The 26,025-nt window shown below is 41.5% G+C and overlaps 1 protein-coding gene across 9 annotated transcripts in view; it reads right to left on the reverse strand.

The window, feature by feature from the left end:
- Nucleotides 1-26,025, reverse strand: part of Tenm2 (teneurin transmembrane protein 2) — a 1,247,217-nt gene that overhangs the window by 684,789 nt on the left and 536,403 nt on the right. For 2 of the 9 annotated variants that reach the window (XM_076578173.1, XM_016005145.3), the window contains exon 1: nt 22-396. The exons of 6 other annotated variants lie outside the window; for them this stretch is intronic. In XM_076578173.1, coding sequence (XP_076434288.1) covers nt 22-67 — 46 coding nt within the window. In that variant the 5' untranslated portion in view covers nt 68-396. Of the gene's footprint in view, nt 1-21; nt 397-26,025 lie in introns of those variants that run through there. One more of the 9 variants, XM_042283841.2, reaches the window with a different exon arrangement.

Below are 26,025 nucleotides of genomic sequence, written 5' to 3' on the forward strand. Positions count from 1 at the left end.
CCCTCCGATCGGCGCTCTTACCTGCCTCAGCTGAAGGCTTCCTTCCCTTGTTAGCAGTGTGCAGCATCGCTAGCTCGCTCCAATCCTCACCACGGGCTCAAATTACACAGCTAAGTCCACCCCCTCGCCTTTCCCGTCTCTGCCTTTCTTTTCTTTCTATTTATTTTTCTTTTTTCCCTTTCCTTTCCTTTCTTTATCAGTATTATTTTATTTTATCTTTTTTTTTTTTGCCAGCAAGAAAAAAATACTTATTGAGAGTGATTAGTTTTTGTTGTCCCTTTTAAGTCCCTCCTGCAGGAAGGAACAGGGGAGCAATGTGACGCCACCTTTTAATCTTTTGTAAGAGTGAAAAGGCAGAAAAGGAACGCTCGATCAAGCTGAGCTGCACACATGACTAAAACTCGCAGGAGACGCTGCTGCTTGCTGCCTGGCGAAAGCACCGCTAGGCTTGAGTGTAAGAGCAGGGAAGAGAGGAGTCGATGGAATGTGACAACGTTCTGTGCATCAAAGGCAGGGGGAGAGAGAACAATGAGCGAGGGAAGACAGCGAGGAGAGGGAGAGATGGAGGAAGAGGGAGGGAGAGAGGGAGAGGAGAGGGAGAGACAGGAGAGAGAGAGAGGAGAGAGAGGGAGAGAGAGAGAGAGAGAGAGAGAGAGAGAGAGAGAGAGAGAGAGAGAGAGAGAGAGAGAGAGAGAGAGAGAGAACACGCACACACACGGAGAAAAGATAGAGCGGGGTTTCAGGCAGGGGACTCTCAGAATAAAGCCACAGTGCGGTGTCTGGCAGCTTCTGTTTTTATCTCAGCGAGCATGATCCGCGGCCTCTCTCATTTAGAAACACATCCGTGTATCTTCCAGGTTTGAAAACTGAGATAATCGCAGTGTGTCTCTGGTTTTGTCTGATTGGCATTTAACTGTACAGTGTACCTGTGATTTTTTTTAAGGGTGCATTTGTGTGCAATTTATTTCGCATATTTATTTATGTAGGCAAAAATGAAAGCTGCTAATTTCTACGGCAATTTGCAATGTAGTTTTACTGGCAGATGGAAGTCTACTTACCATAACTGCTGACAAACTGCCACGGGTAAACAAAAGAAGAAACAAATGCTTCGTCTTGATAATTGTCTTAAAAAAAAAAAAAAGCCCACCCCAAAATATTAGCACTTGCAAAAAAAACAGTGTTTCTTGGCTCAAGTTTAAAAGGTGATTTTTCTCCCTTAGTTTTAGAAATAAAGGCACAATAAAGGGAAGACATGATGTTTGAAGGAAAGGTGTTGGGAAAGAGGCCATTAGGAATAGGAACACCTAAATTCTCCCTAGTTTCCCTCCAAATATGATGACGGATGGTTTTCTGGAGTCCTGGGGCAGAGATTTTTTGAGTCAGTATACCACTGACTTACACTGCATCTTCCTGCCTTCCTAGACTATTTTAAAGGAGGTTCCATTAAAAAAAAAAAAAAAAAAGTGGCAAAGAAATGATTTGCCCATTCACATCGCCTCCATTGCTACCTCACAAGCTTTGTTCCATTTCCACAGTCCCCCTGCCACATGGGGGCCAGGATTACACAGTTAAATTCCCTCAGTGACCTCTTTTATAAGGATGTAAATTGCTGATTCCAAGGTCAAGTATTTGTTAGAAGTTTGTTATTGGTGAAATGACTGCCTGTTTTTCCATGGTAACCTGAGCGAACGCAGCAGTGAGCTAGCACTAAGAGGAGACGCCCGTCCAACCTTTTGATGGACCATCTCCTCAAACCACGTTTCTTTGACATCAGTAATGTAAATTTCACACACCCAACTTAAAACACGTACTAATTCAGAGAAACTAAACAACAATAATAAGATACCCCCAAATACTCTGTTTTTGTATTCCTACCACGTTATAGTCTAAGGATCTGTCCGTGGACCCTCAGCACCTTGTAGTTTGGAATTCCTGTGTAAGCCAGATACAGAACGAGAATTGGTCCAAGAAGAATAAAACCCTCCTGCCTGTCCTAGCCACAATGTTGTATCCAAAGTGGGCTTGCTTAATCTTGTTAAAGCCAGAGCGTAATTCTTTTCATGCCTTGCCAATAGGAGGATATGTGTTTTGCTTGGACCCAAATAAAGAGGCACCCCCATCTCGGCTGTTCTCAGATGAAACTCTCCTGATCATTAAGGCAGTACAGGGGATGGAGGACACACAGGGGCTGAACAGAAGGCAGCTGGCCAAAGCGCAGAGTGTTCAGATGTACACTGGGAGGGAGGCCCCAAGGCCCCGCTTGCTGAAAGGGATGTATTCCAGACTCACCACAGATATTTTGTGGAACATATTGGAAGCAGCAGCCACAAAGTGACATTACTGATACAGGATCTATAGTTAAAATGAACTTTATTCAAGGGAAGAAGTAGACGGAAGAATTTTCTGACAATAGAATTTAAGATTCAGCTACAAGGATGCATCTGTTTCAGCATCACAGAAGTGGGGACGGGTGAGACTGGGGCTTACTGAACAGGGTGAGCAAAACACAGTCAATGAAAGGTAAGGAATCAAGTCGAGGCAAGACAAAATTATTTTTTAAGCTATAAATGGTTAACAATGGTATTCCTCGTTGTGACCCCTTATGCAGTGAGCAGGTAGGTACATGTCATTTATAGCTTGCTAAATATGAATTCTTTACTAGATCTCTTGAATGAGGAGGAATCCCTCGGGTAGCTTAAGTCCTGTTAATATTTCTAACCAGAGTGTGACTTTCAATGGATGACTTCTCTGCAGGAAAGCTTTACTCTTACCTGCTTAGAGTGTTGTATAGGTTTGGTATTTACGTTCCCAGTTTTGGGATCTAGGTTGCCTGCTTGGGATCAAATCCCAGCCTCAGCTACCTCCTTGCTGTGTGACCTTGAACAAATCATTTTCTTCTCTGTGGCTATTTCCTTGTCTTAAAATGGATATGAGTCTCTGTGCCTCATGGTCTGTTGCTAGGAATAAACCATGTGCGTGTGGTGTGTGGAGTGTGCTCTTAGCACACAACACATGCCCTGACATGACAACTTCTGCATTGTTAGTAAATCCCCCGACTCCTTTGAAGAATTTTAAATGGGAAACATAATATTTAATCGCCTCAAAATGGATGACACAGGAGGACTTCTTTCCACTCTGACCTTCCTCACACGATCTAGTTATTGACACTGCCCTCTGGGTCTCTCCACTTGAATAATGGGCTTAAAACCCAACAAGTTCTACAACCAGACCGGCGAATCCGCCCTCAGAGCAAGCTTTCTCCCCAAATGTTCCCATCAGTGAAAATGTAAAGATCTCGGAGACAGTCTGGGTTCATTTCTTTCCTTTGTCTGCAATCAGTCCATTCCCTACACCACCAAACGCCACTCCCACAGTTTTAAAAGATCTTGTGACTTCATTTCCAGACCCCAGACTCATCCTGATTTCTGCTCTGTTCCGGCAATTCTTTCGTGCAGCCTTTCTCTGTCAGTGCTGAGACACATGTAGGGTACAGATATGCAGTATCCATCCTGAGGACATTACCAGGGCCCTGCCGACTCCTGTATCAGATTGTAACACCATCTCCTTTTTCAAGAAGGCACTTCAGATCCCAGTGAAGGAGAGTGACATTATTCCAGGTGTGACCTTGAATCAGCTCTAACATATAAAACAGCTAATCTGTGGCAAACCAATGCTTTCCTATTAGCGCCCTGTTAGTTGAGACACCTCTCCCCCTGTCATGACACAGCTTATTGAAAACAACCATTTGAAGAGGTTTTCTTTCTTCTCCAATTCATTCCTCACAAGCCAGAATAACCTTCTTAAAATGCCACTTTGAATGACATCTGTTCCCAATAGTTATTGATTGGCCAATTGAAAGTCTGTTTTATTTCATTATCTCACGTATCAGCTTAAAAAATCATCAAAGGTTCACGATTCCCCGGAGAATAAAGTGCAGATTTCTTTGCTGCACACTGAGTCACCTCTGTGGTTTGACACTGAATGGCCCTGTAATGTTCCTCTATCGCTTCCACACAAGATCTTGCTGTCCCCCAGCCCAGCACATCCACAAGTCCTCCACAGCTTCACACACAGTCCCAACTCTCCTTAATATTCCCCCCACCCCCATCTTCTTCACCAAAGTATGAAGTATATTTAACTGCAATCTCTTGATCTAAGACCAGAACAAGTTACAAGTCCTCCAAAAAGATGCCCTTGACCTTCCTGGTTTACAGCAGCGAAATTGCTTTAATCACAGTAGCTATCCGAGGGCCCTAGGAAAGGTGGCGTACATCATAATTAGGAGCTTGGCTTTGGACTTTGCCCTAGGTCCAAATCCTGACCCTGGAATTTGCTTCTTAATTGTGGAACATTGGTTAAATACTTTCTTCTCTAAACCTTACTCTGCTGTCTATAAAATATGGTGAGGACTTTGTTATCTACTAAATACAGGAAAACGAGCTCACAGTTCAGATCTAGAACCTACACAATAAAGAGCAGTTAGCAATCATACAAGTGCTCTCATTACCTCTAGTTTTTAACCCTCACCATGACCCACTCACCGACTGTTATTAGAACTATTTTACAGAAATGGGACTGAGGGCTAGCAAATGAATTTACCAGATGTCACACGAGTAGCACATGGCAAAGCCAAACCCCTGTCTCTTCCCTTTCTAGAGTTTTACAGACCCGTGCCATTTACACAGACCTTACCCTAATACCCTAATTAGCTTATCATGATTTGACTTTTCAGGTTGTGGACCCATGTTTCCAATTATATTTTAAATAAAAGGAGAGCACTACTCATGTTTGAGACATCTCTGCATCTTTAGTGCCTTCCATAAATCTTTAAACGAAGCAGCTTGCTTACTCGGTAAATGTTTGTGGACTGTTTGATCATCTGTGCTCATGGGGATTAAAGTTTTCAACCACATTGAAATTCCAGGACACTGTTGCGTGAGGAAATGGCTTCATCATGAACCATCATTCATGAACACCATCATGATTATACAAAATAATATAAAGGACAAACATTACATATGAATGAGCCAACAGAAATGAGTGGATCCTCTTCAGAGAAACTGCAGGGAAGTCATGTTCGTGGACCTGGCTCCTCATATGAGGTATTTATACTCTGCTGAAAATGTACCCCTCAGGCCACCAATTCCATGCACGGGAAGGGGAAGGTTAATAGCTGAAAATCATCCTTTTAAGGTTACACAGAAAGTCAAGAGTAACCGCTCAAACACTCACAGCATTTGGTAACCTTTAATTCTTCTTGTTAAATATAAGCAATAATTACCTTCTCATTTGTCTTCCCGCTAGATAAGTCTACATAATATTAAAACAACCCGGATCGATGTAAAAAACTCAGTTAACCAATATGTTTTCCCATGTACACAGTACTGAGCAACATTGTTGAAATTTAAACAAGTTGAATAAATGCTTTAAGAGATAGGCACAAGCACACACACACACACACACACACACACACACACAGAGATACATACACAAACCTAGTTTCTAATGTATTTGTGTATATACAAGAAAAGAAATACGCTGTGCTCCCCACATATGACAATCACTGGGACAGAGCATTTACTGTCTCATTCTGTCTTGTAATATTTGCATATGCGTCAGGAAGTAGGGGTGCCTTCACTATTACTTGCTTCTCTGTCCACATGAGGCATACAGTGAGTGCTAGGTCCCCATAGGTTTGATGAATGAACAAGTGGAAGGGAAATGCTCTTCCCTCCCAATTTCGCCATTCTACACCCTCTCCTTTCACACAGAATTTGTTTTGTGAGATACATGTTACTTTTTGTTCAATATAAAATTCTCTCAGCCTCAGAGAATCCTTTTTAGATTACATTAGCTCATGGTAAATGCTCTTTTCTCAAATTTCAAAGCACCCATTGCCTGGAACATTTTATTACATATGATTTTACAATTAATCTTACCTTGCCATTGAACATGCCATAGTGTTGGTGAGCTATTTTTCTTCTAATAATTCTAGGTCACTTTTTTACTGGATTCATATCTTATTTCCCACACATTGATTTCAAGTTTCCTGAAGGCTGCAAGCATTGTGTTTATTTTCTGTATATTATATATTGCTATACCTTTGAGTACTACTGGGTACTTAGGATGTGTTTATAGAAAAACATGTTTATTTGGTTTTTACATTGAACATTCTGAAAGATAGTGTGCAAATTCCATCCTTCAGAAATTAAGGGAAGAAACTAATCATACAGTCCCTGGACTTTCAGATTTTGCTAGAAATTAGTTGGAATAGGAGCAAGACTACAGAGCATTTCTTCTAGCTGTCTCACCCTGAGGGTGGCCTAGTCCATTGGTTAATATTTATTTCAATATACTACAGTGCTCTCTCTCTCTCTCTCTCTCTCTCTCTCTCTCTCTCTCTCTCTCTCTCTCTCTCTCTCTCTCCCTCCCTCCCTCCCTCCCTCTCCCTCTCCCTCTCCCTCTCTCTGGCTCTCTGTGTGTGCTTAGGTCAGAGGACAACTTACAACTTGCAGGAATAGGCTCTTTTCTTCCACCCTGTGGGATCCAAGAACCAAACTCAGATCTTCAGGTTCAGAAACAATTCCCTTCGTGGTTGAGCAATCTCACTGGCTCCAGTGTGTATATTTGAGCAAATGTTTTGAGTCAACCACTATTTAAGAAAATGTCATAATTACCTCATCCCATCAGATTACGACTCTCGTGGAGGAAGCATTAGTAAATTGGCCTCTGGAAGAGAGTGGCTCCACCTCATCCGGTATACATTAGTTAGAAGTCAGCTCACACTGACCCATCCACAACTAGTCTTTAGAGAAAGGATTTTTTTTTTTTTATTACAACCGGTTTCTTCTGTGGGTCATTCATAAATGACCAATTATATATCTCTTAAGGGAAGTTTATTTTTCCTTAGGGTGACCATGACAGGAAGAGAACATGGCAGAACGTATCTCACCCTGACCAGCCTTTCTCCTCTGACAAAAAGATCTTTCTCAGGGAGATTTTTCACCCACATAGTGCTTCTGTCTGAGGTCACTAGAGACTCACATGAGTGGAAAAGTCTATAAATGACTGCTTTTCAAAATGAAAATAACAAACATTCTCCAAAACAAAACAAAAAAGAACATAACTTTTGAAGTTTCAAAAATGTCCTTAATGTATCTTTATTTATAAAGATAAGATAATTCATGTCCATTTTATATCTGTTTGCAAAATAGGAGTGAGTACATAATGTAATTAAAGGCTTGTGTTATAAATAGTTTTGAATTAGCTTATTGAATATTGTAATTATGTCATAGCTTACTTAGCCAATTAAAAGCAATTATTTTGCTTATAAAATTGTGAAAATTATTTACCATGTTCTGGCATCTTGCCTTCTGTCTGTGGATCAGAAGTCTGTCTTTCCTATTTTCCATTTCTGTCGTGCATGGTGATTTGAACAAGCCCCACAGTGAAAACCAAAGTAGTGGCCTCCCAATCATAAAGCAAAAATGGAAAAACCAATCAGGAGAAAAGCTCAAGTCTCTGCTTCCCATGGTGGACCGAATAGAGCTGGCCTCAATGAAACGCTAAGTAAGAATTTATGTTCCTCTCCATTGAGTTGAACACAGGCTTTGGTGGACTGTTTGGTTCTTGTTACTGATGTTTTTCAATATGGAACATTTGAAAGCATCCAACCAGAAGTTGCACAATGATCACAGCCTTGAACGTATTCATCAGAAAAATGCATTCACTGCTATGGGTTTGCTTTTGACTGTAACTAGTGCGCGGCACTGTTTGCCAGCTTCTTCAATACTCTCACCCATGACAATCACAAAAGCAATTCACAACCTGACTTATCAGATAGTTCTGTTTTACAATAATCTGGTTGCTATTTGTAAAATCCAGGATAAAACAGTGCAATTTCTGATGTTGAATATCTGAACAGCTCTGGAAGCTGTGCAGGCGAGATATGCACTAAAATCTGTAATGCGATGGAATTACAACAGACAGACATTCTGGAGGGTGTACACTCTAGTGCAGCTCTGGGTACATGGCATTTCATGGTGCTAGTTTGGAGATCTGCAAATAAATTCTGCATTTAGACTACCCCTTCCTTTGGTTTCTTTAGCCCTGAATTTAACTCTTGCATTATATATACATATTTTTTTTTAAAATGGAAAAATTCCTTTAAAGGAATGAACCATCAAAACCAATAATCACCAAATCACTCTTTCCAGAAGAAAATGACTGCAAAGATGTTAATTCAATAATTTATTTTATGAGCCTGCTCCTACATCTCTCTGTATTATGAAAGAAATGACATCTTTCTGATGAGACATTAACACACACACACACACACACACACACACACCACAAAGTAGTGATTTTAATGGCTGACAAATCTCCTCTTACATGGGGCTTACACAGTAATAAACAAACCACTTTTCTAGTGATTAAGCTGTGCAGATGTCAAAGGCTAGTGCCATGGATACCCTCTTCGAGTGCAGAGGCACTGGTTCAATCCTTTGGGGGTGTTTTGCTAGCCACACGTTACTGCATAAGAGCAGTGGGAACAGCACGTACCACTGAGAGGCAGTATAGTGCAATAAAAAGTTATCGTATTTCAATCCCCAATCAGCCACCATCTGAATATATGATATTGTCCAAATTTCTTAAACATTATCTGTCTCAACCTCTCTATCCATTATACGGGACTATTACTGTCCCGTTTGTGATGTGGTTAATGAAATGCACTAGAATGCTTATAAAGGCAGAGCTCTTAAGGCTTTCTTTGTGCTTCAAAAAAAAAAAATCAAAAATTATATCCCAATGCCAAATGTTCTGAAGATGACAACCATCAATTAATAGAGTGATGTAATAATCCAGGCAGTAGTAGTCCTGGGCTGGCTGAAAGAATTAACAACGCAGCTCACCTCTGCTGCTGTGAGTGCAAGAGCATGTCCTCTGCAGAGGCTCGATAAATATTAGCTGATGATGATATTGACAGGGTGCCATGTACAGTCACAGCACTAAGTGAATTACGAAGTTTACAATTGTTCAGAAAGCGCATTGAATAATTACTGGCAATAAGAGAAACCTAACCCTGACCTCATTTACTTTACTATGACATCATCTCATGCATAGTAAGAGGACCACCCATCTCTGGAAGTTCAATAGCCCTGTCTTCTCTCAAGACTTGCGCGACTAAAAGTAAGGTCAGACTGCAGAAAAAAAAAAATCAGAATTTGCATACCTTTTAACACTTTCATTGTCATGGTTCTGGGGCAGCCCACCCTCTTTCTTTTCTGGATTATTCTGAAGCCTTCCATTTGTCTTTCATTGTCAACAATTGACTGCCTGTGGTGAATTTGCTATGACTCAAATGTATCCTCCACTTTCCTATCTGTGCACTTGTATGGTTCTCTTCTACACTGGCTGTGCAACTGGTCTGGAAAAAGTCTTTGGCAAATGAGAAGTAAAGGTATAGCAAACTCTGGAACCTCAGGGCTTGCACTGTTGAAATGGGGCAACTGCCATAAAACAAAACAAAACAAAAACAACAACTCTTCCTTGCCTCCTAGAAGAAGAAAACCAACATGGCAAGAGGGTCAGCCTCCTCATGGAACTCATCCCTCACCCTCAACCACCAGCAGGACAGAACTGTGTAAGTAAAGGCAAAACCAGCAAAAGACACACCTAGGGAGAACAGCAACATGTGAGAATCAGAATCATGAACCAGGCCTGTTTCAAGCCAATGAGTTATGATGCAGTTTGCTATCTAGGGGTAATAACTGATATACTCCCCCTAGTGACGAGTTGCAACGTAGCAGCAGTGGGCCTTTTTCTAATGACAACCGGATACTCTCATCCCTCTGCTGCAGACAGACAAGAATTCCTCGTGCCCCAAGTCTTTAGAATGTTTCAAAGACATGCTCATGTGTTACCAGGTCTATAGCCTCCTCATCTGTCCTTTATTCTCTTCTATGTAGCTGCACAAGCTCCTAGGAGTATATCTCCCTGACTATGGACCACTCTTGCAAGCTACTAACGTATTCCCCTCAATGCCATTTTCACAGCGAGGCTAACCCAATCAGCCAGTTAAAAACTGCATCATGCCTCACTCCCACATCACAGCTTCTCTGTATACCACCCCCTACACTTGATATTTCTAAATCATTGTATAGTTAACTAATTTTAGTCCATGTCTGGCTGCTTTTATCAGAATGCATACCCCAAGATGGTTTCCTGCTGGACACTCATACCTAGAACCTTGGCTAGTAGAATATCAGAATGATATATACTTGCCAGGTATTTGGTGAATTACAAAACAAGGTCTTTGAGGTTAAGATGCCCACAGCTACATACTGGGAGTCTTCATTCAATGATGAGTAGAGAGTGTATAGATTCCGGAAGGGTAGCCAGCTAATGTGACTTACAGAGACACGCCTTGGCAGAACTCAGACATAACCTTGAGGGCAAGGATACAGAAGGTCAAAATATTTTTTTGGGATGTAGTTATCAGCAGGTGATAAGAAGAACCCTATGGGACTTGGTATCAAGGCAGCCTTGTGGGAGAGACTATGGAGCAACCCAAGGGACACAAAGATAAAGGTGCTTCCAAGGGGTAAGTTGGATCTCTTTTAGAAGGCACAGTTGGTGATGTGTTTACAAGCCGTCCCCCACCCCCAAGAAATGCCCCCAAATACAAAATATATCTGAGGCTTGGCCTTTTTGTGCTCTTATCAGGGCTGAGAATATAAACCAAGCCAGCACTTACAGCCCTATGACAAGCCACAGTTTTCTGGCATTTATGCTCAACATATATGAATGCTAGATGGTTCATCACCATTTTCTTTAAAAGTGGACTCCTGGTTGATTTGACTAACCACAAAGCCGGGGAAGCACAGGTGATAGACTTCTACTTGAATACCTTACTTTGTGTGCTCATCATAAGAGAAATGCATTGAACAAATACAAGGTTCAGCCTGGCTGGGCCATCTACAGCATTCAGCACAGGTGTGCATGCAATAATTTCCCTTAGCACAGAACAGATGAGACCTCTGATGACTTAACTCTACCCCACAGCCCCAATCTTGGTACAAATCTCCTTAGAGATGACCTGTCTTCTTTCTGACCTATACTTCATTTTTTTTCTGATACTCAGCAATTATTTATTATCCAGGACCATATTTGTACTGTTTATAGCAACCATGCCAACTATTGCTATGAGGAGAAAATGCCTCTTAGGTCAACTAGATTCTTCTGTGTATGGAATAAAGGACGTTAGTTTCTTAGAGCTCTTAATATACTGCTCTCTATGTTCAATTTTCCTAAAAATGGAAATTGCCAGGAAGCAAAGAATGTGGGAGATGTATGGTTGGACGCCGCTGCAGCCTGGCTCCCTGGCTGATGGATGGTGCCCTCTGAATGACTGGGAGCACTGGCTAGCTCACTATCATAGCTCACTGTTTCAGAGAGTGGAAAAGAGGCAGCCCGGTCCAAGAGTACATCTCCGCCTGCTCCTTGGCACTTCAGTTGCTTCAGTTAGTCATTGTGGCCTTTCGTAAAAACCCAAACACCACCAGGCACAGCTCTGACTTCAGCCTAAGCCAAAGGATGACGCTGAAACCTGAAGCTGGGATTCAGATTTGGGTAATGGTTCCAATGCATATATTTTAGCATTTGATCCCACTTAACATACAATATTTACTTCAGGATGTGTGGTGGGGGAAATGTCATTTAAAAAAAAAATCTTTTAGCTTAATTACCAAAGATGTAAATGTGGTCTCACTTGCAGAATAAAGCTTCTCTTAACAATGAGGTGTAAATTGGTGTCTGCCTAATCTGTTCACAGTAGGAACAGAACCTAACACTCGCCTCCTCGCCCTGGATTTTGCAATAGTACCTGGGAAATTAATGTGTCCTTGGAAGTTCCCGCAGCATTTCTGATTTGTTAAGAGAAAGAGAAAGCTAGGCGGTTCACGCTGTATCCCTCTACCTGCCACAAGGACATTTGTTTCGAATTTTTAGCATCCATGTTGAGCTGTGGACTGAGGCTACTGTGTTTGACCTCAGTCCCAGGCATTGGACGTTCACCCTTCTTCAGATTGTCCTCTGTCCCATCTTTTGTGGCCTCCTGCCTATCCTCAGATGGAGTGAAATGAATAAGGGAACTAGTGTGTTATTTATACAATGACCTTGGGCTCCTGGGGGAATTGAAGGCACTATTCTTTCACTTATGATGTTTTACATTTCAAAGAGCCCAGCTCTCTTTGATATTAAAGAATGAAATGTGCAATGTAATTGTTATTGTTTTATGACCTTTAATAGGTTAATCAGGCTGCATCAGGTTTTCCACTGTGTGACTCGTTCCACAAGACATGATTTGCCTCTCAGTAGATGAATTCTGACAAAGGGCCTCAACATGAATATTTGAAGGAATGGCTATGTACTGGTATCTAAATCCTGAAGAAAAAAAAAAAAACATGATTACTTTGCTTACCTAAATTCTTCCGTGGGTAGTGGAAAGTCTGTCAGCTTTTAGTGCTATTGACATTTTGGGCAAGATCATACTTTGTTGTTGTGCGTGGGGGTGTATCATACTTCCTGAGACATTTAACAACGTGATGGTTATCTATCCATTCGATGCCAAGGGTAGTCCCTTCCCACCCCACCCCACCCCATTCTGCTGAATGACACTTGTCTACACAATGCCATGTCTCAGGAAACAAAATCTACCCCAACTGAGAAACATGAGCCTAATAATAAATGGAGTGGGAGTAGGTGGGACTGGGGTGTACTCTTTTAGCATATACTGTGCCTAGAATCCACTAGCTTAAATGATAATTAATATAAGAGTAGCCAACACTTATCAAGAACTCACCACAATGAGCACTACGCTGACGACTTCCCATGTTACATCTCATTTGGTCCATTTGGTCCTTTTAATAGACACACGTGATAGCAATCATGTCTTGCAACTTACATGTAAAGAAACTGAGGTGGACAGGGATATAAATAATGTACTGAAGCTCACCAAGCTGGAAAAGCAGAGGCACCAAAATGGGTACATGCAGATCTCTACTCTTCCCTTTTTGGTTTGGTCACTGTCTGAGTATGCAAATAAAATGTACTGGGAATTGACTGAGTACTGCTGTGTTCAGGATATGTACATATATGCCAAGCAGATCCCAACAAACTAACAAAATCCCACCCCCTGAAAGAGAGGACAATGTATGTCCTCAAGTCATGTATGTGAAAATAAAAAGTACAATAGTACAATACAGAAATAAATAGGTGGCACTGGACAGATTAGATTCAGAATGTTCAGGACCATCACATCGCAGCCTCACTGGGACCTGGAATCATCAGAGCCTTATTAGTATACAGATCCTGATTCCCAGAGGTGTGGGCCGCATGCAGCCTGGGTTGCTGACTTTCTTGCCAGCCCCTGGGCAAGGCTACTGCTGGCTTGAAGACCTCACTCTAAGCACATTGCCTTTAACACACTGGGAGATGCTGTTTCATGCTTTTGAAAAGTGAGGTTCCACAGTGTGTATCTGGGATGCCAAGAAAGCACCAACACAGAGCAGAAGAGGGGGGATGAAGAGGAGGAGAAGGAGGAGGAGGTGGGGATTGCCTTGGCTGTGAGAGTCACACTTGTCTCTCAGCCCTTCACTTGGAACATCTATGCTGTGCCCACTTGTGTCCACTGCCCACATATTCAGCTAAACATCTGCTATTTTAAAGGACAAATATTAATTTGAAGCACAAAACACCTACCCACCAAACATAACTGGTTTCTGCAAACACATTTTTATGTCCCATTTCTTACTTTTAGAAGACAATGCTTCTTTCTCTTCCATATATCATGCTACATAAAAAAAACTTCCCTTCTTTCCATCCCCATCCTCCACACTTATTGTGACTTGAGAACACAACAGTTGTGCTGCAGCTAACTAAGAGTCAGTATAATAGGGGGAAAATACGTGTGAGAGGCCAAAAGCAAGAGGACTTTTAATCCAACGAATGTCACAATTAAAATGACAGTTATGAGGACTGTAAACTATGTTGTCATTAATTTAGCTGTGCTCAAAAAGACAGAAATTGAGTCATGTAATAAACATTCACAAAGAAATGGTTTGGGAACTGATCTCTACTAATGGTTGTGGCCTCTTTGCCCAGACCACAGTGACCGCTGCAGATCACAAATTGTTTTGTGACATCTGGGTTTGACCATAGGTCATAATGAAGGGGATGCATTTGGAGTCACTTGGCTCTCTGAACACATCCAGCTAATTCTCTGCACACATCGCAAGAGATATAACAGAGGTAAGAGTTGCTGGGATGTAGAGATGGACCATAGTTAATGCAAAGGCTGAGAGGCTGAGATGTGGAACCAACCAATTATTGGTAATATTTTCTACTCAGATCTAAAGTGGGTGGTCTAAAATGGGAAAGGACTCGTGTGTGTGTGTGTGTGTGTGTGTGTGTGTGTGTGTGTGTGTGTGTGTGTCTCAGGGTGCTGGTATCGCCGCCACTCAAACTACACTCAGCTCTGAATATGAATGTGAGTTATGTCTCTATCCTGGGCCCAGTCCTGGGTTATGCTGAGCAACACTCTGCCCCTTTGTTCTCAAGGTTACCTGAGGTAATGTGTTTCCTATTCATGAGCGACTGGTATCACACCTTTATCTGGCATTGTGAAGACTAACCTGCTACTGACTATCTTGATATTTATTTCTATTACTTTATTAAGTTTACTTGATATGCATTATTTTCTTTAATCTCACACCTTTCTTGGCTCCCTCTTAAGCAACAATATCTGTGATATTATAAGCTTAGAGCACTTCTCAGGGCTGAACAAACCAATGGTTACAATATTTAAACAGGCTTATGTGACGCCTGAGAGAGAAAGCCTTCTCCAGGTGTGGAAGAGGCTCCCACCATCCAGCCAAGGCTAGCCCAGGACTTCCTCACTGTCCAACAATGCTAAGTGGTCAGAGTTGGCAGGCTGGAGTCTCTAGGACTCTGCCACTGTATTTTGGACAAAGTCTGTTCCAACTTGCCAGAATCCATTCCTTTACGGTTCTGCTTGCACAAATTACCCAAGTGTTGTGTCTTGAGTTTTTGGAGAAACTTACATGTGGTTAACTTAAAAAGAAAACTAGCTCCTTTGCCCCAAATGCTTGGTAGAGTGGCTATGAACACTGCATCTGCAAGAGAGAAAAAGCTATGCTTTCTCCAGGCTTCAGATTATTCTGGAAAGTGAACACAATGCACAGAATTGCCAGATTAAGTCAGGGTTCTTCAACGCCAACTTCTATTGCCATCCTGTGGGTGACCATCCTGTGTGTTGTTTAGTGTGCATATACACGCAGCCTCACCCTCTATCCACTAGATGCCAGTAGCAACCCCCAAGTCGTGACAACCAAAAATGTCACTAGATATTGCATAATGTTCTCTGGTGAACTGACTCACCCTCTGTTGAGTATAATTGGGCTAAATGAAGGAAAGTCTGCCAGGTGCTCAGGCTAGCCTATGCCATATATTCAGAGTCCAGTAGTAGTCACTGCATTTAATAAGGAATGAATATATGCTAGATATCTACTTAAGAACTTTGAATCTACTATATTATTGAACTTTCACATGATGCTGAGAGTCACAACTTGCTAAGATTCCCATTTTACAGATGAGGAAAATAAATATCTGAAGAGAAATATACTTTCTGAGGATGCATTGTTAATACAAGCAGAGCTAGGATTCTATGGCAAGTCATGTTTTCAGAGCTCATGCTTCTGGGCTTTCTTTCCTAATACCTGCAGAGAAGGGAGTCTCCTCAGAAATGAGTAATAAGGAGGAGAAAGATGAAAAAAAAACTCTATAGCTCAAAATAGGCCACTGTATTTCAAATAAAGAGACCAACAAAGAAATAGTTAACATAACTGACAATAATTCAAATACAGGTTACATAAATAAATTGCAGTTGCCAGTGGTTTGTACATACACACAAACACACATGCACAGACATTTGCATGTATACACAGATGCATGCAGATACACAGGTACCCACACATATATACAATTGTGTACAGAATTCTCATAATGGGTAGAGAGATCATAACATTCCCCAAGCTGGTAAGGGTAAAAGCAACAGCAAAGTTAACATGTCAAAATAAATAGACATGGATGAAGGGGTGGTAGTGAATGCCTAAGGTTCTAGCTATTCAGAAGGTTGAAAAAGGAGTATTGTTTTAGTCTAAGAGTTCATGGCAAGCCTGAAAAATAAAGCAAGTTCCTTATTTATAAAACAAAAATAACAAAATAAACAAACAAACCAAAACAAGAAATGAAAAGTGTATTTTCTGGTCGAGTCCTTAGCTAGTACTGTAATAAGTTAAGGGTATTCTAATGTTGCACAAAGATGCATGCCTGCTTCATTACTGTAGAAAGACAATGTGAAAGGTCAAAGATGGCTACTAATATGGCTGCTAAAGTTGGGGTGATGACCAGTGCAGATTGGTGGTGGTGGTGTGTGTATGTGTGTGTGTAGATGGATGGATGGATAGATAGATAGATAGATAGATAGATAGATAGATAGATAGATAGATAGACAGACAGATAGACAGATAGACTTCTGGTGTCCCCACCTGTGTTGAGCCTTATTGTACCAAGTAATCGTTTCACTGCAGTGCCCTAGGCAGTCAGTATGTACTAGCCATTGGCATGCACTAGCCTCTATTTAGGACTATGAAGATCTCAGACAACTATAGAACCAGAACCCACTGACCTTGACCTTGACTGCCTAGCTTCTGCTAGACAACTGACCTTCCTGTCTGTCTTTCCCTTTCTCAGCTATAAAAAAGAAACAGTCTGTGATATCGGATGTTCTGGTAAACAAGGTGGTGGCTTATATAAGCACACATATATTGTCCTCCTCGACAAACAAAAACACATAGGAATCAAAGTCAAACAACCAGAATAGGCAAATGCAAACACAAGACTGTGACATGGAATATGTATACTTATGCATATTCCTTTATGCATTTATACGAAAGAGAAACAAACACGGGCTACGGATAGCGATTCAGAAAGTTGTTGGTCAAATCTGCCTCCAAAGTTCCAGACTCAAGGCTGATGTCTTATTAAGTTTGTCATTGTCGGACACAGAAAAATGAGAGCTTGTCTACATTTGACTGAAAGTCTTTGCATTTCTACCAGTCTGAACTAGAAACTTGCAATTAAATCAATTAAGCAATGAAAATCAAATATTCCATTAAAATCTAATTTTCCTCATATCTGATTGGTTTTAACTCAGGCAAGCTGGAAGCAGATGAGAGGCAAAACGACTCCAAGTCGGAGACGCGGAGATGGGAGAAAAGAAAACTGTTCAACACGTTCACAGCAAATGGAATCACAGCATTTTCCTCTGCTTCTGCTCGCGTGCATTTAGCCATTAGGGGTTCCCCAAACATCAGCTTTCAGAACTAATGCCGAAGACCGGGAGGAGAAGATCAAGGCTTCTTTCTCCTCTGCCTTCCTTTGGCAATCACGTCCTTGAGGTTGCTTTTACTTCTTACAGAATTTAATAGGCTAGCCCAAGCTCCAATTCAGACAATACCGTGTGTCTGGTGCACTCCAGCACGTCCGAAATTTCCTTGCTAAGATCGACAATCAGTTTGGCACTGGCTACGTTTGCTGATTCAAGGAGTTACAGAGGCCGCATGTGTTCGGGAGGCATTTCTTCTTCTTAAAATGGAGGACCTGCCTCTTGGGGATTAGGGGAAAAAGCATGCCAACTGACTGGATTATCCTTCTCCCCTCTGCTCTTTCAGGTGATGTGAGCTGGCCTGTCTTACACCAGCAATCACCTTGTGGATGGAAGTCGGAGTTTTTGAACATGAAGTAGAAAATGACTCCATATGTTGCTGGAACAGCAAGATTAAAAAGAGAAGACAATAGCTTACAAGAAAGATGCTTGTCCATCATTTGACGGGCATCAGGACGTTGAATGGAGTCTCAATCAGACAAAATATAACAGAACGTGAACATGTGAAGTATCATATGCAAGTGGACAGGAAGAGAATGTAAAAATACTTCAAAGACCAGTGTTTCAAATTTTAAACAGAAAGGTGCAGCTGGTCTGTATTTCTCAGATGGCTTTTCAAAATGCATTTGCTGAAACTATTTTTAAGGCCAAACTGTTGGAATCTTCTTGAGAGCTGTTGGTTATTGTAGCCAGTCCTGAATTAGGCAAAAATACAAAGAGCTACAGAGGCTGTGTGTGGTGTTCCACTAAAAGCAACTGTATATGTATGGGTACATGCCTGTATACATGTAGGTACACGTCTTTGCACATAGATGTGTGTTTATATGCATATGAGCTTGTGTGTATACACATGTGTAGATGGATTCATGTGTGTGCACACAGTTGTATACTCCCATCTGTGCTTGTGCACAAACATCCATGGCTGTGTTCTCAGGAAAGGGGGCACTGTGTGTTCATGTGGTACCATTACTCCCCAGAAATGTGCATTTTTGATCCTGAATATTAAAAAATTTGTAAGAATTTGTTTTGCTTTGCGACTCATACTCCCCCCGCCCCCCACCACCACCCCCCGCCCCCCGCCAGGCATCTGTCTTCCATAAGTAGTTGGAACAGGTTGGATGAGAAGGAGGAGGAGGAAAAAGAAATAGAGGTTCCTTTGAAAGTAAACAAGTCCTCTTCAATACTGCCACCCTCTTAGCCTAACGCACGTTTTTGTGCATATCAGTGGTAGTCAGGAATACAGCGTTTGGAGCCAGACTTCTGGGGTCTGAATCCCAGCCCCTTTATTTAGAAGCTCAATGACTTTGAAAATGTCTCAACTTTACTTTTTTCCTCCATTGCCCCGTTTGTAACACAAAAATGAAACACAAACACAATAAACCCAGTACATGTGATACACAAAACAAGTCACTAAGAATTGTCAACATTTAAGAGCCTTTCCTCCACACCTAAGCATCATAGCTCCATGTGTACTTGCTGACGGCATTGTTACCCCCATAGTAACACTAAACACACAGCCGTCTTTGCTACTTGGATTCTCTCAAATGATTAAAACCTCATCATGAGGCCATGGAACCTAAGCATCTGATCAAGAAACTGTCAGAAAACTGAGGAAAACAGTCATCATTCCTTTTAAAAATACATATGCTCAGATCATCCTGATGCACTCGGCTTGGTCATTATTTTTAATATTTACAGCAGGATACATTCAGCTTTTACACCCCAAAATGGTGACCTTCTTATTGTGAGTTAGCCATGTTTAAAACAGGCCCAGAGCAATGTCGCTTGTACTTCACAATCAAGATAAATGACCATTTACCATCCATAAAAAAAATTGGAGGGTGGTACCATGGGTAGAAGTCGGCAATGGATCCTGCTTTGATGGTAATTCTGCACAAAGAGTTAAATTATTCCAAGGGAAACCATGTGTCCCACTGAATGACCCCTTGGAGCTGCTTCCCATGAGAACTGAGCCTTGTTTGGGGACCTCCTCTCCACATGCCACCCTGATGTCAGGCCTGAAGAGGACCCTGCCACTCCGATAGGAGATCCCCATTCGCACTCTGCTTTCTGGTCCCAGGGAGACACTGGGCCCTGTCCAGCCTGCCCTGCCCACCTGGAGCTCCGAGGGCCTTTCTATCACAATACTGCTTTAGAAAAGTCTGTGTGAAGAGGGAGACTCTGGTATTTAACTCCATCCATCAATGTCAGCCCCTCTTTCCCCTCTACCCCAACAGCTTGGTCCGTTTGCGAAAAGCTGAATAGTCTAAATGGATGGATTTTGTGTTAGTCTCATTAGAAAGGGAAATTAGCCAGGCACCGTTCAGCTGTGCAGAAGGCATGCTGATCCTGAAAACCAGATCCAAGCCCCCCCCCCAATCTTTTCTTCATTACCTATGATGTTCACAAGCCCCTCCATGTTGCTTCAAGTTTCATTATCCCTCACTTTAGCTCAAGGTGCATGCTCAAGGTGCATGTGTACCCATATCCTGTCTCATTACCCAGCCCAGAGCTGGGCACAGAATCAGACCCAATGTGAGCCTCAGTGACTTCTCTATTGCTCTCTACAACATGCTCCTCCATACCTCTTCATACGGTAAGAGTTTGCTTTTGATCACCTGGGGCTATTTGCTGACATAGTCTCCCCAAGTGTTGGTTCGAGCATGCCACTCCAACCCAGTTTCTACCACCCTCCCCACAGCCCTGAGTGCTTGCCCTGTGACCTACTGTCAGCTGGTGATGGGGAATCTCCTGCTTCCTGCTGCCACGATGCTCGCTCAACCCACCTCCCCTCTTACTCCCCACATGTTTATGATGTTCATCCTCTGGTTTTCAGCTCATGACTCACTTCCTCAGAGAAACCATCTCTGGTCACATCCTGTTTGTTTTCTAGAACTGTGCTTTGGTCTTTCAGAACAATTTCCTCAGCTGTGGCGATGCGTTCATAGTTTTGATATGATTAAGGCTGCATTTCTATTCTAGAGCCTGCTTTTGTTCCGTGTCCCAGTCACTCAGTTCTCCCATTCTTAGTGCACTTTACCTCTGCACCTGTTCACTGTGCCTGGCCACTCACAGGTATTTACTAAGTCTTTTGCCAAATGTATGACTTTCAAGCACTATGAAGGGTTAAGCTGCTAATGATCTTCAAGGCTGCAATCCCCCTATTTATCTATCACATTTGGTCTCCGTAAAGATAGTGAAAGAAATTTCAGTCTTACACAGTAAGTATTTATGGCACACTTAGTAAAAAACCAGGCTTTACAGACAAGCTAGGCAGTCTTGCTGGTACGAAGCATCATCCCCCAGTGTTCCTGACTGCCATATAGCCAGATGCTGGCAGGCTTCTGCCCCATGCTAACATCGACACTTTACTTTCAGTGGAGGAACAAGGACCAGAGGGCATCTTTGATTTTAATACTCCTAGCAGCATTCAGTTTGGGCTAACTATGGTAACTTCCTGAGCTGTGCTTTGAAATTCAGAGGCTGAGATTAGAGGGTCCCAAGAATCAAGGTAAAAATCACGAGAGACAACTATAATTCTCAAAATAACACTAAATGATAAGGCACATGATGACAATTGAAACTTCCTGATGAACTCAACAGGAATACCATGTCTCTGTGACTTTGCCTGATATATGTCTAAGAAAAGTTATGCTTATTGTGGGGGGAGGGCTTCAGGACTTTATCCTGCTTTGATTAACAGCACAGCTATTCTAGGCTATTTGGGACAAGTAAGCTGCATTTTTACTGCCTAGCCTAGCACATTTATTTGTGATAGCCTTGCACAGATGATGTCCTAGAGACACTTTCTAGTGCACTTGAGAATTTCGATTAATAAATAATAAACATAAGTGATTTATTGCAGGCGTTATGCTGTTTCTCCCCAGAAACCCTCAACATAGCTGTTTAGTGAATGAATAATTGGGGAGCAATCATCAAGTGGCTGTGGCCTCCTGCATCCTTCTGGTAAGAGCTCTGCTACACTGCACCTCTCCCCCTTCCCTGACTAAGATCCTTCCAGGCCAATCAAACTGGGAAGCCTTCAGAAGCAGCCCCCAGGCATCTCCACTTGTAGTTCCAAATGAAGGCAATCAGGGGATCCTGAAAACTTCAAAGAAATGAACCATATGCCTCCCACGATCAGAAGAAAGTACACATAAAAAAAAAAAAAAAACAGTTTGGGTCAGCCATTGAACCTACCCCAAAATGATGTCAAGTACTCTGTGAAAATAAATAAATGGAGAAAAATATTAAGGAATTTCAAAAGCTGTATATTGTAGATTTATTTGTATATTCAGTATGTACACATTTATATACATATGGAAAGATTTATCAATCTCTGGGGATATAAAATACTCTATAAATTAATAGTTTGCCTATAGATTCTCTTATTAATTTATTGTAAAAATATAGTCATGCATATGTCTTTAATTACTATAATCAACCATTGATAGAAAAGTAGGTAGATAGATGATAGGTAAGTTATTGGATAAATGAATGAATAAAATAAATCATAAACTTACTGTGCTTATAGTTTTTTTTTAATGGCTTGTGCATTTGATCTCTTTTATGGGAATAAGAATGTGCTGAGGGAAGCAATTTGTATTCTTATTCCCCCTTCATTCTTAGGACCAGTGGAACTCTAAGAGTCATAGACAGTCACCACTTGACCAAACAGAAAGTGATTTCTGACTTGTTGGTGGAACCAGAATCTTTATTTGGTATTTTCCTCCTATAAGGCAAAAGTTGCCAGAGAGCCTGGCCCTGACATGAGTCAGAGCGCAGTGACTCCAGCACCCAACAAAGTCTACCCTGTGCACTATGTGCTCCAGAAGAGGAGCTGAGGAGCAGAACGCACACTGGATTGGAGCTCAAAGCTAGGTACATTCACTGTACCATATGCTGGTTTCTTTAAGTAACCCATTACACAGAAATTAAATATCTTGTGACAGATTGTTTTGACAGTGGGGAAAAAAAAAAAGAAAGCAGGACAGAGTGGGAGAGATTTAATTTTTTAAAAAATGCATTTGACTGAAGGCAAAACGTTAGGTAGATGTTAATTTAACAGATGTCTAGTTTTGCATCATCAGCCTGAAACGGGCAATTTCTGGCAAGCCTTCCCACCACATCGCAACACAAAATCCTCTCAAATCCTCATGGATCTGTCTTTCACAACCTTCCAAGTGAGCCGTTTTCATTCAAAGGAAAATGCCTGAAATTACCCAGGGAAGATGCTAACACCTGGCAATAGTTTGGAAGGCGGAGTCCATGAATGCACGGAGGTATAATGGAAGGAAAGGGAGCACACAGCAACTTTTCAGCTTAGAGAGAACACAGGAGAAAACAGCTAACACATCACAAAGTTACTATGCGATGAAACACTCCCCCATGCTAACTGGTGGAGACTTCTGGGCTGTAAATAGATCACACAAGTCCATCAAATTTGAACTTCAATCTATCCAAGAAAGGTAACTCAGGACCCATTGTTCCTGGGCACCTTCTCTTTGTAAAGCCCCACTCAGCCACAGCAGGTTTATGCATGAACCTAATACTTAACAGTTATGTAAATACATGATTTACATATAACTGCAGAAAAGCCAACTTTGGGTAACCGTTCACTCCTGACATAATGTTAAGTTTAGTTAATTAAACATAATTAATTTGGATTTTGTAGTCATATTTTCAGTTTTTGGATCTAGTGCATTTTATTTTTAGAACAAAGACACTTACACGGCTTTGTGTCGTTCAGGTGTACTAGTATCTAAAAAAGGGAAATTCCTACACATAAAACAAAGGCTTACAGATTTGAGGTTAGTGGAATTCTCAGCCTTTTCATGCCAGAGAGATGTTGTTATTTATTAACTGGTGGATTCACTGGGAGGGTCCACCTGTCACTGTGCTCTGATTGGCTGAGCTGAAATGCCATCACAGCATGGTCCCCAGTTCAGTTCTTATTGCAATAAACTTTTCCAGAAAATCAGGAAAGAGGTAGGGTAGATTGCAGGCAGAGTCCTACTCCAAGCGGTTAATGATCTATTCTTCAGTTCAAAGGCTTCTGTGCAGTTCTGTAGGATTATTAATTAGCACTACTTATTTTCACAGCAAAAAACATGCACAGTTCATATAATAAAGCATTTCATCCTTAGTAAACCCAAAGCTTCATTGTCCACCCCCCCACCCCCCGGTGTAGCTCGCCGGCTTTCTAACAACTACAAAATGCATGAGACACCTCTGGGTGTGTGTGAGTCATTGGATTCAGCATTTTTATTTTTAGGTATTTAAAGTAAATGGTCTATATCTTGTTTTCTGACAGAATATGGCAAGAGGCCATCTTTAAGGGCTGAGAGAGATTAATGATATTATGGCAACCTTTACAGAATGAAACACAATTGGTCTAGTCTCCAAACAATTCAACATAAGGATAGTAGTGTGTGTGTGTGTGTGTGTGTGTGTGTGTGTGTGTGTGTGTGTGTATGCCTGTGTATGTGTGTCCTTGCACCTGCACGTGCCTCTATGACATGTAATAAATACTGACTTGCAGAACACTATCCCCAGGTGATACCCATTTTACTTTACAAACATCTCAACCATGGGGAATGTAGAAAATTAGCCTTGTGAATTCAAAGATGCAAAGATGCATATTAGAAAACAAAATCCAAAAGGGAGGCAGACGGTTTACACCAATACACATTCCATCTCATGAGAGCAATACCAAGTCAAGGACATGATCTGAAATTGAAAAAATTGGTAGGAAAAATGTTAAGCTACTATAGAACTACAAAAAGAATAAAAAATTCTGTCAACACAAAAGACCCCTTTCTCATTCTCTGAAATTCTAATCCAGTAATCATGTCTGCCTTCTGAAGCACCTTTCATCTGGTTATCTCAAAGTCCTTTATGGTATTAAACACTCACTGAATCCCTGAGGTGGGTAAAATTATTCTAGTCATTTTACAAATGTATCTATTCTTTCAACCCTCTTATTCCAAGCAGTGATAAGTCTGGGAATAAAAATCGAGAATCGATGAATGACCACAATCCTTATTCCTTTAACCTGCATTATAATTACTTAGGGGAACATTCCTTGATTCGCTCTGGGAAAGTGCTGAGATGAATTGAATGTAAGGTTTTGATTTGGTGTAAATGATCTTAATATATGCCAACATGGTCTTGTTCCTATCCTCTCCACCTTCCCCTTTGTCCCTTAAATTGGAAGGATCGAAGAATATGTTGGAAGTGTAATAAAAAAAAAAATAGAAGTAATTCAAAGGCAACGAGAGAATGAGCTTGGTGGTTATTTTCACATCTCTCTGTCTTAGAGACTATTAGAGATGACACTATTAACCACGTGACCTTGAGCAAGACACAAGACCTTGCTTGGCCTTCCTTATGATATAGGTAAAGACAAGGCTAAAATATATAACACTAAAGTTCTATTGTGTAGTTTATGAGTCCACATTTACAGCCAAACAACTTTTATGTTTTGGCATGAGTCTGATTTATGATCAAAAAGGAAAAGAATTAAGATAAATATTTCAAAATATTTCTGAAAACTAAAGTGTACTTGAGAAGCATTTATGAAGCTAGACAGCTTTTTATTTCCTTGAAGAGAAAATACCCTGTTCATATTCCAATGCCAGAGAGGCGTTGACTTAACAACAACAACAACAAAGATGTCAGGTGGTGAATCTTGACCTTGACTGGCCTGAAAATCACCCAAGAGATTGCTGAAGCACGGCTGATGTGTCTCTGAGGGTGTTTTCAGACAGGATCACTTGGAGGAAATGGGAGCTTCCCCAGATGTGGGCAGTACCATCCGAAGAGGGAGAAAGAAGAAAACCAGGGTCTGAGCCTGCATGACCCCACTTTCTAGAGATTCACATCTACTAAGAAGTGAAGAGTATCTCTGCCACGTGTCCCCACCATCACCATTTTCTGCTCAGACACCCAGAGCCAAGCAACCACCAACTGAACCACCTGAAACAACCAGCCAATAAACACGCTTTCTCCCCTCTGGTGTCTCTTAATCTAACAGTGGCAATAAGAGTAAGTGAATACAGAGACAGGCTTCAAGGTTAAGTCCCATTAGAATGACCTTGTGCTGTGAACATCTTGTTAGCTGTGGATGTATCAGGTGTGACTATATAACTGGGGAAGGTGGAGAGCCCAGGAGGTGAGGCCAGCATGATGATTGATGTCACTTATGGGGAAGGGGGATAGACCTATGATCTCAATGAGTTTACGTTGCAAATGAGCACACTGCAGTTGACAGAGAAGTTAGCAGTGTCTGAATGTGAAAGCAAGGGCTGGGGGAGTATCTCAAACTAGGTTGTCATTATTTATGCCTTGAAGAGTGCCTCCTCCCTGTTTGAATGGCATTCCTGCCAACATCTCAGTGGGACACCTAAATCATGACACTATCAAATGTAGGCACCCATTCACGACCAATCCTACCTGCTCTTTTCTAATTGAGGATTCCGTGTCAGAGAATATTTACC

The sequence above is a fragment of the Peromyscus maniculatus genome, chromosome 8, assembly GCF_049852395.1.
Source record: "Peromyscus maniculatus bairdii isolate BWxNUB_F1_BW_parent chromosome 8, HU_Pman_BW_mat_3.1, whole genome shotgun sequence".
Lineage (NCBI taxonomy): Eukaryota > Metazoa > Chordata > Mammalia > Rodentia > Cricetidae > Peromyscus > Peromyscus maniculatus.